General features: G+C 38.5%; 1 protein-coding gene across 1 annotated transcript; it reads right to left on the bottom strand.

The window, feature by feature from the left end:
- Nucleotides 1-308: 308 nt before the first annotated feature.
- LOC139133933 (small ribosomal subunit protein eS7) lies at nt 309-8946 on the bottom strand. Its single transcript, XM_070700731.1, has 6 exons — nt 8816-8946; nt 8211-8311; nt 2974-3045; nt 2153-2296; nt 1308-1523; nt 309-454 (listed from the first exon to the last, which is right to left on the bottom strand). The coding sequence occupies exons 2-6, from the start codon at nt 8283-8285 to the stop codon at nt 377-379; spliced, it is 585 nt and encodes a 194-aa protein (XP_070556832.1). The 5' UTR covers nt 8286-8311; nt 8816-8946; the 3' UTR covers nt 309-376.
- Nucleotides 8947-11214: the final 2268 nt, after the last annotated feature.

Genomic DNA, 11214 nt, shown 5'->3' with positions numbered 1-11214 from the left:
CCAATGATAATTCTTCAAGGGATTTTTGCACTTTACATTTTCAGTGAGAGGAAGGGGACTTGAAGCAAAAGACAATGGGTTTCCTTTACCATTCATGTGTTTTACTTATCAACAGTCTCTATGAATCTTGTATTCTGATCTAATGATACACCAGTGAACTGACACTGATCATGCAAATACACATTTCTACTGCCCCCCCCCCCCCCCAATGGCATCTGTTATACCAAATCACCATGGCTACTGTCCAATGGCATATACGCTGTGATACCAAAATTACCAATCACCAAAAACAAAGACACTGACAAGAGTTTTTCACTTGGAATACAGTCTCTTTACTCCATTAATTCTGTTTTTTTCCATTTTTTATCCAGTGAAATTACAGTAAGTGTTCAGGAAATTCAAAGTTCACATCCTTTCCTGTCAACTTCTTATATACAGCTGAGAATGTGTCGGTCTGAAAAACAAATCAAATATATGAACTGTATTAAAAACAAAACAAAAAGTAACAGAACATGTCTTATAAATCTTACCTAAATTCGACAGCTTCTATCTCCGGTGTTTTTTTGTGCAATTCACAAGTAGGTGGCAACAGATTGATGATGGATTGGAGAATGAAAGTTTTTCCAGTCAGATATCACATTGTCATAGTGACACAGAAGAATGTTTTAGGAGAATGTACAGAACTTGTCTAAAGCATAACTGCATGTACCAAAGTTTCCACACTTCATGGAACTCAGTATTCATGGTGTTACGTTTGTTCTCAGAGCAAAATGAGATACATCATCATTTCAGTCGAAAGATGGTGATATTAACTCATCATGGAACAGTGGGTCATCAGACTTTGGTGCTTTTACAAATTCTGTCAGATTTGGGAATTGCAAAACAGAATCAGAAGAGAAACATGGAATAAATTCTTTGTCAATTCCTTGCAGATAGACTCTGTTATTACAATCATATCCTATCAACATCTGTCTACATAAAACCAAGAAAAATGCAACTCTATTGTTTTACGTCAGATTTGAGGGCCCTGTCACACCTTGACGATTTAGCCAGTGTTATCAAAATTTCTCTAAAACGCTTGCTTGCTGAACTAACAAAGCATCTTTCAATTTTGGGCATATACATTGCGTATTCATAATGTACTCATAGGTTAAAAATATGTTTTGGGTATGCTAGATAATCATTTCAACACATTTCAACTTATGAGTAGCTTGAGTATGAGTAACAAATAATGTGTGTGTATTTGTGTCAACAAGCGCATAACCTACCTACAATTTATGGCCTGTGTGGGCTGGGACTTTTCTTACCTTGTGTTCAACATTTGTTTGTTGGTTTTTATCCAGATGGACCTTGATAAGCCTGGAGCCATCAAGCTTGATACGGATTCTCTTGCCCACTATCTCTGATGGAAATACTAAATCTTCCAGAATGGTGTCGTGTACCGCTGTCAGAGTACGACTCCTTGGTCTCTTCTGCTTGTTCTTACTTCTCGTCTTCCTGGTTGGCTTCGGAAGAATACGCCTCTGTGAAAATTGAAAACAAATGTATGATACACATTAGTAATGACACAATAAAAGGGAAAGTCAGTCATTACAGAAATAGTGCAAATATGTTTGTCATGATCAGCTGTAGCATTGACATTACGGGGGGAACCATAAAAACCCTATCAATTCGACATGAAAAAAATAATTATGATTTTAACTTGTTGAATTATTAGAAAATTAACAAAGCCACAATGATTTTAGTGGTCAAATTATTAGGAATTTCAACTTTTTTGACAGTTCATAAGTGATATGCTTACCATCTTGGATGATTGAAACATATAAAGGTGACTTTCCTGAAGTTCCAACTTAGTCATTGTGTGCTGTACATTGTATTGTTCTGTGTATTTCATCGAAAATAAAATGTTCACAACAGTTTGTCATTATTGGTTGGTCATTAGATGATGAAAAATCTCAGTTTCCATCAGTGGTCACACTGACAAGGGTAAAATAAAATTACGTTCTGAGAAAAAATAGGGTGGTTGAATTAATAGAGTGGTTGAATTGATAGTGTTTTTATGGCATAACAATATTACCAATACTTTTGATTGACTTTCAATTATAAGCAGATCAATGTTTATTTAAATGTCCTCATAAAAGGAAACACTTACTTGTGCAATGAAGACTACGTGTTTTCCACTGAACTTCTTCTCCAACTCACGGACAAGTCTTGTCTGTATTTTCTGGAAAGCTTTTTGTTGTGGTACAGGAACAAAGATGATAATAGCCTTCTTGCTAGAACCAACTTCAATTTCCTAATAATGACAGTAATATCACAAAAGTTCAGAAAAAATCTGACCAGGAGACTTTTGCGCTCCCTTTGGCCTGAATCATAGGACTTACAAGAATTGTAATTTATCAGTGGAGAATTTATAGGCAAAAGCACAAACTCCTGTGCAGCCATTAAGAATATGCTTATGACACACGTCATCCTTTTTCGAGCTATCATTTCAATAATGTACCACTCTTTTCTGATCTTACAAAGTCTTCTGTGTACCGTCCAAGCAAGCAGTGACTAAATATAAATTAAAAGTTGTCTTCTACTACTAAATTGTTCATTGTTATTTTTGTGTATCTGTGCCAAAACACTGAACCCTGGTATAACAAGGTCTACGGATGACATATGCTATGTTGAATATACAAGACGACATACAGTCTACAAGCCAAGTAGATTCAACTTGGTTATTAAAAATTTGTGAACTGTATTTGATTGATGATGTGGAATGTTTGATGACAATCATGAGAAGTTAAAATGCAATGACTCGAACCAATCAGTTGCAAGGTGCTCTATGACATCACCTATTTACGTAGCACTTTTGAACTTTTCTAATCCAGCTAGTTTCGTTTGTTGAAATTATCAGGCAATTTGACAGGTGCTGAAATATCTCAGGTAGGAATCAGACATCACCAAGACAAACACAGACCAGCTTACCTTTGCTGCAGTGATCCATAGTTCTCTTAGTTGTGCTTTCAAATCTGAATTCATCTCCAATTCCAACAGAGCCTGTACATGGTAAAATGAAAACAGGTCACATATCAGGCCAAAAAATTACGTCTTTTCATCATTTTGTTTGCTGAGAAAGATCATCTGACAAAACATATTGTTATTGTGTTCAATCTTGCTTTTTGTTCATTCATAAGACTGAACTGCTGACATGAAAACAACAAAACAGGAATGTTTAAATGCAGCACCAATTCTGACATGACAAGAACTTCACTGACTGTGTGTACTTGCTCCTACTGACATTTTCAGCCATAGAAGTAACTTAAAATTGTATAAATTTACTTTTTTTAAAGGCACTGGCGGGGGAAAATGCTGAGATAGCTTGCACATACTATGTGCTTTAGATAAAAAGTACAATAAGCTAAAGTTTTGCCTTGAATGATATCATTACTATAATTATACATCTATGCCACTGATCTCCTGTTCCGTGGCAAAAATAACCAGCATCCTTTGAGACAGCAAGATTGTTCCTAATAGAGTGTGTTTTCGCAAAGGGAAGTACCCTCTCAAACTTACTGGGATTCCAAGTTGTGTTACTATGATTCCCACTTGTACCGCTATATACATGTACTCACATCATGAGGTAACAAGAATGTTACCAGTGTTAAAAGATAACTTCACATAGGTATACCAAATGTGAGCTAAAAATCATTTATCTGCCTTCCAAAAACACACTTCAAGAGGTGTTGGTAAAATTTTATTCAACTTGTTAATCCCTTTATTAGTTTTGTTTAGAAAGCAAGTTTATTTTTCTTATTCTTCTCTTTTGGCATATGTTGATGTACAAGGGGTGCACCAAAATGCACAACATCATCCTAAAAATATGAACTAAAAATACCACAATTATACGGTGTCGCTCAAATTTGATCAGAATTGGTATACCAAAGATAAACGATAAGTGTTATTTCTATCTGTTCATTGCAGGAAAATTATACGTTGATGTTACGACAATTTCTGCACAGTACAACCAGAAAAACAACAAGAAATATTTAAACCAGAAAATTAAGAATGACAAAAGTAAATAAGGTCTGAAACTTTAGGTACTGAAGGTCAACTTTAGCAACATGCATAGCAGAGAATCTTTCAACCATGGATGTACAAAAATAGACATCCATGGTTTCAGCAGATCTGTTAACCCTTTGCAGTCCAGAGCGCCCTCAAACGCCCTATGGGGGTGCGGCCAAAGCGCCCGAAAGCGCCCGAACATTCAAGACTTCCGGGTCGATTTGAAAATGCGGGAAACGTAACGGTTTTCCGTGATGAACGTATCATCATTTCTGATGACGTACTAAGCAAATGTTAGGCTACATTTTCCCGCTCATAAATATACAGGTTGCCATTAAAAGTTTTTGCACAAAATCGATCGATGTTTTCTCAGACGCGTCGCTGAAGTTTGAATTTTAAATTTTTGTTTACGTCCTGCCGTAGCGTCAACCCTCACTGAAAAATCACAGATGTCGGTCGCTCGAATACCTAAATCATGAGAATTTTCCTTGACAATGACGAAAAGGAGAAATTTGAAGGCTTTTCAGACGTAGACACAGTGAGTGACATAGACGTTGGCGAGATCGATGCAGCGCTACGGCAAATACTCCAGTTTTAGGACTTCAAACTGTAACCGGAAGCGCCCGATATCTTGCGTGAGATCCATTGTCGTCCCATGGTATAAAATTTCGATCTTCCGAATTTTCTGGTCGCTGATCTGGCCCTTAGCATCGTTTAGGTGTCGGAGCTCATCCGGTAGATTATTTTTTCTGTTGATTCCGTTTTCAAAACGTAGAAACAGTGAGTGACATTGACGTAGGTGAGATCGATGCAGCGCTACGGCAAGTACATGCTGCATGCAAACTATAACCGGAAGCGCCCGATAAATAGTGTGAGATCTCACAGGGTCGCCTCGTGGTACAAAATTTCGATCTTCTGAATTTTCTGGTCGCTGAATCTGTTTCTTATCATAGTTTAGGCATCGGAGCTCAGCTGTTAGATTATTTTTTCTGTTAATTCCGCCGCCTTTCCGTCAACAAGTTGTTGATGAAATCAACCACTACGCGACTCTGTGTCGATGGCCGGCGCCAACGTAAACCAGTACTGGTACGTATGAGACGAAGGTTGATGAAATGCGGGCGTTCATAGCAAAATATTTTGATCGAAATTCACACCATGCCAGATGTAAATGACTACTGGTCAACAGACGACAGATTACAAGTACGGGGATCGCAAAAGTAATGCTAAAGAACCGATATCAGAAGTATTTTCATGTCAATGATAATGAACTCGATGTGCCCGCCGGTGACCTCAACCGTGCATGATCGTACGTTCAAAGTTCGACCTCATCTTGACCTCAGACGTTCAATTTTCTTTTCCCGCAAATTACGGTCATTTCGCCAGCTGTCGATTGATTAGGCTATAATAAAATTCAAAGGCCATATGATGCAGTACATGCAAGCCAAGCCAGTCAAGTAGTATTTCAAAGTTTAGATGCTTACTTGTCCCCTTAGCGGATACTGTCTGAGCTTCGATCCCCAGAATTTATTGGAAAGAAAGGCGGACGTACACGGTACAGGCGCCAAAAAGAGAACTATCGTACCCTCATTTTTTTGAATTAAAGACACTTTATAAATAAATACTTTTATTTTGTTGTAAATTTGATAATTTTGTGTTCGATATTACTTTTACTTTATAATAAGTTTAAAAATGATGCAAACATTTCCTAAATGTGCCATGAAATTTGCACAAGCTGGTTGATGATATATAATAATATGTACGGCAAATTCTCGTCTCTATGATGCTACAACAATTACAAAATTAGAAAAACATTGATTTTCAAATAACATCATGTGAAAAAAGAAGAAACACTCAAATTATGTGTTTTGTTTATTTTTATTTCATCTGGGACTTCTAACCTGAAAAGGAAAGTGTAAAACTGCGCAATAAATCAGCTGCCAGCTTCATTTGATGAGGAAAAGTGTCAAGAAAATTTCTTGAATTCCCCATAAGCAATATATCATTGGAAAGGAAATTTTATAAGCTTTAAAATAATTTCAGGTTGCTGTAGTCAGTTCTGAGCCACTTTTTACAAATTTGGAATAAACAATACACTGTTAATGATTACGGAATATTTAATTTTTGAGTGGGGAGTTCTGGTCTCCACTGTACATTGTTATGCAAATGAGCTGGGCTGCAAAGGGTTAATATGTCACAGTTCATAAACAATGACAGGAAATGACCAATTAGCTGTTTCAGTTACTGCTTCCTCTCCAAAACATAATAGGTACCCTGCATACAAATAGGTTAAATGTCAAAATCCTCTTATTCAGATGTGTGGGGCTGATTCAGTTACTGCAACCACTCCTGCACATTTGTAGGATTTCCCTTTTTCTTACCTCATTTGCACATTGTTGACACTGACGTGTTCATTTGAACAAATTCACATCTCAACCCCTACATCTACCTGTACACCAAATACTGAGACGGTAGCTTTGGCTGTATGGGAGCCTTTGTGTGTGACGGACATACATCCGCACATACATACCCACAAATATACAGACATACAGATGCCACCGACTCATCATATAAGCTCTTTTTGGTATTTATATATAAAACCAAATATGAGCTAAAAACCATTTTGTATCAAAACCACATCATTTTAAGTATTGCCTAGCCCTATGCTACCTCGCCCAAAATACCACCTTGAACCAAAACCACTTCACTCAAAGTACCAGCTGGTCCCAAAACCACCGTGGGTACAATGTAATGTTTTTACATCGGTGTGTTTACCATCTGATGGGACTTGCACTTTTGACATAAACCGCTACTTTCTTACAATAGCAGCAGGTGTAGTGGCACTAGCGCTGTGGAACCCTGATTTTAAATGTTTTAAACGATCACCGATTGCAAGTATATAATGCAGTGTTTTTGCTAAGGTTCTGGAATGTTGGTAAATGATTTGGGAACCCCGGTAACATTTCTGCTGTCCCTAAATCTGATTGCATTGGTATACCAAGGGGAACCCCTGTAAAATGACCAGGAACCCTGGTAACATTTACCCGGGTCCCGGCCTTAACAAAAACACTGATACAGCCAATCACAGAGCCTCTATTTTCAAACCATCTGCTGCTGTCGTAAGAAAGTCGCAGTTTCATGTAAAGAGGGCGGTTTAACAATCGCACCAAAAAATGCACAGATCATTTTTGACGTAAAGAGGATAGCAAGTATGAATTCAGAGATGCATAGGAAGCCATCTATGCTGGTTTATGGAATAAACTGTGGCTTTTTGTGAGGGAAATCTGTCTTGGGACTTCGTGATACATGCGTATATAGCAGCCCTTCCAGTTCCCAGACACTTCGCACCAAAACCACTTCACTCCATACCATCTCGTCCCATACCATTTCGCACCAAAACCACTTCGCACCAAAACAACCTTGTACCAAAACCATTTCGCCCCAAAAGTCACGTCGCCTAAAACCATTTCGCCCCCAAAACAATGCCACTTCACCCCAAACTTATCGCCAACCGGTAAAGCTGAAAAATAACCAACTACTGCCATCGAAGTTTTCATCACCTTTCTGTCATCCCAGGACTGAAATCTTGAAAGTGTACACATTTCAAGAAGATGACATCGTGCAATTCCGTGCACCGCTACTGAGTTGTAGCATTGAGTAGTTTGCGCGTTTCTTTTTTCTTATTCTGCTGTTTATGGTTTCATGCAACAATAAATGGTTTGTGGTAGCCAAAATGTCCTGATACATTAATGCTTACAAGACAAAGCAACTTTATGATACATTGTGGCATCGTTGTTTTGGGACGAGTTGATGGTGCAATACTTTGGGCGAAGTGGTTTTAGTAAGACAGGGGTGGTACTTGGGGCAAAGTGGCGGTGGACGAGGTAGTACTTGGGACGAGGTGGTTTTGGTAAGAAATGGTTTTGGGACGAAGTTGTGTGGGGCGAACTGGTTTTGGTGCAATGTGTCTGGACCCCGCCATTCCGTTTCCCAACTTCCTAATTTCTAATACCTACCACAGTGGCCATCGCCGTGTATCGAACCACAATAGTTTAATAAGAATGTCTATCTTTACAATTCCATGCACTGTAGAGTATTGGACTTGTTTACCATAGTGTATGAACTATTATGATTTACAAAGTAAAATGGTGAATGTGTCTTACCTGTGAGACCTGTAGTTCAAAGTCATCTGCCTTCTCGCCTTGCGGCTTAATGATCTTTGCACTGGTTGAGAACATTCTGGCCTTCTGATGATGTACACCAGCTATCGAATAACAACAGAGTCATGGTAGGTATGTTAGTTTCAGGCTGATACTGATCGAGAAGGTTTCACACACAGCGGTGTGGACAACTTCATGTTACACGTAGAACGAAAACACTTGAGCAGAGGCAATGACAATTGCAACACTGGTATTGATGTACTTTGCGATTACGACCATACTTCCTGAGATTTCATAGAACAGAATATGTCGAGATACTGGGAACGGCACAAAATAGTCTGTCGGGGTTTGCTGGGATACAATTTAATCACCGCGTCGGCGACGGTGGACGATACGGTCATGGAGAGGTAACGTACACCAAGTCTTCGATGATCATGGTGAAATATCGTTATAAAATCTCTGTGCATATTGGCCATCGATGATACTCTGTTGGCCAATCTTATAAATTAATTCATCTGACATGATTCTATGTTGTTTAATTACAAATATGACTTTATTTTAGTCCCTTAAAACGATTATATTTGTTGAACTTGCTCCAGCTAACGTACCTACTCAAATACGGCCATTGAGGGAAAGGACGTACAATAAGCACCCTTAGCTATATCAAGATTAGCAAATGTCGCATATTAATGAACCGACTGCGACTTCTTTGTTCTGTTTGATTAATTCAATCATTGTCGATATCGATTGCTTGTATTTAGGGATTTGGTAAGTAGCAATTGTCGAAATTTGTTTCGGGTGTTTTATTTCTGAAAATGAAAAATGAGGACACTGGTACACTCAAATTTTACACCGTGTGCGTCTTAGAGGGTCCTATACCTCGGGATGTGTATGGACGATGCTGAAGTTATTTTCGTATTCGTTTTCGTATTCGTTTTCGTATTCGTATTCGTATTCGTATTGGAGTCACTGACAAAATTTTTTATTTTTAGTCCAAATTTCGTACGTATTATATAAAAGTTCTGTCTTTACAGAACTTAAAGTGCTTTTTATATGACAATATATCGATACTTCAATATTTGAGAATGTAAGTTGAAAAAGATCCAATCTTTTTAGGCCCTAGATTGAAAGATATCGTTGCTATAATTAGAGGAGAGATTTTAAAAACAAACGGCCAGTACACAGGCACTCCTTAGCTGGGTAGTCTGTTGAATAGATCGATTTTCGGTTCGATCTATCGATCCCGTAGTCGATATGCGCGCCATTGTAACCAAAATACACACTAGGTTACAGTGGCGGGCATACTGACCACGGGATCGATAGATCGAGCCGAAAAACGATCTATTTTTCAGACAACCAAACTATAAGCGCCAGTGGGCCGGTGGTAGTCTTTGGAGGGAAGATTTTTTAAAAAAAAACCATTTTTGTATTCGTATTCGTATTCGTTTTCGTATTAACTTTATCACAACAACCAACTTAAAACATTCTGTTGACATCATTAGTATCGATAATGGAAATTTAGCTGACCCGCCAATTTGACGAGTTGTAAACTTAAAAGGTAATTTTCTTGTTTTAAACTGATATCTCTGAGAAAGTGATCGTCATAACGACAGTGAATGCAGGGCTCAACGTTATCGCATGCCCCCTAAGTCGATGACATGCTATATTTAGACTGCTGTCGCAAAGAAAATATCATCTCATATGATGTGGGAAAGCGTCATAAAAGAAAACGAGATGAAATAAAATGGTATCATAGGCCTATGTCCCGATCGGTACATTTGTCTCCCTAATAAAGATTAAATTACTGTGTGAGCTGTTGTCAGAGTCTTTATTTCAGTACGGCCCATCTCTTTTCTTTCCTTGCGTTTGCGTCAACTGTCATTGCCAGAACATGTTGATCAACTTGCGTTATGATAAGATACACCAGAATGCATGGAAATTAATTTGTATCGCGAAATATCGAGAAATACCTGTATTCTATGATAAATAGACTTCAGCTAGTCTAGTAGCTGTCGCAACTGGCTCGATCGGTTTCCGTCATTTGTTACTGTGCGATCCAGTTTCAGTGTTACGCAGTTTGCCCCGCTCTACAACTCCGTTCTGCAGGTCACTCCAAAAACTTTCAGCAGTACTATTTTGGGGGACCAATTAAGCCGCTAGCCGTAGATAGCTACTTTTTTCAACAAAAACTCTGAATAGAAATGCAGCAACTATCAACTTTCGATAGATATTTTGTAGGCAAGAGAACAAAAACTCAAACGTATATGCGCATTTAATCCTAGCTGTGATATCGCAGCGGTACTTGTGGCGTGTATCGAACTCGCTCGGGTCATTGAGGTCATCGCCACAGTCCCATCCATGGTCTGTTCTCTACTTCCTCCATGGTTCTACATAATTGCAGTCGCTACCCGGCAGATTTGCCATGATATTTCAACAAAGTTGCTTGCTATTTAGATCTAGCTGAAAACAAAAACCTTATGAAACAGGATAATCCAGTCCAAGCTTGATGAAATCGATGCTTTGATCTGCTTTCCAAAGGACGATTTCCGGAAATGGTCTAGCCGGTCACATGCCACTAACGCAAATATTCATTACGCACGTGAACGCATGAAACATGTTGCAGTTTAATACTGGTTGCTTGTTTTCCCTTGTCAGCTATATTTTGATGACATTTTATGCTGGGATTATGATTGGTTCATTTGAAATGATGTGACAGCACTAAAACTGCTTGTGATACTTGATTGGATTGTAGTAAAATTTATCATTAAATTCATGGGATATTTTGACAGATCATTCAAGATAACATCAGCAGACACATTGGCAGCGCTGTGCAGTGGAGAGAACGCGCTCAAACTTTGAGTAACTCCGCTCAACTGCTATGCTTATTCAATGCGTATTTTGGGGTCGTGGCCTTTCAGGACAATGCTCCGTGAACACTGAGCGAATATATGTTGTATTTGATCACGTATACGGTATGGAGAAATGTCTTGAAAAAAATTCAGTCGCA

Source organism: Ptychodera flava, chromosome 5 (genome assembly GCF_041260155.1).
Source record: "Ptychodera flava strain L36383 chromosome 5, AS_Pfla_20210202, whole genome shotgun sequence".
In the NCBI taxonomy this organism is placed as follows: Eukaryota; Metazoa; Hemichordata; class Enteropneusta; family Ptychoderidae; genus Ptychodera; species Ptychodera flava.
Note: the sequence above shows the minus strand (reverse complement) of the source record. Positions and strands in the feature narration are given on the sequence as shown.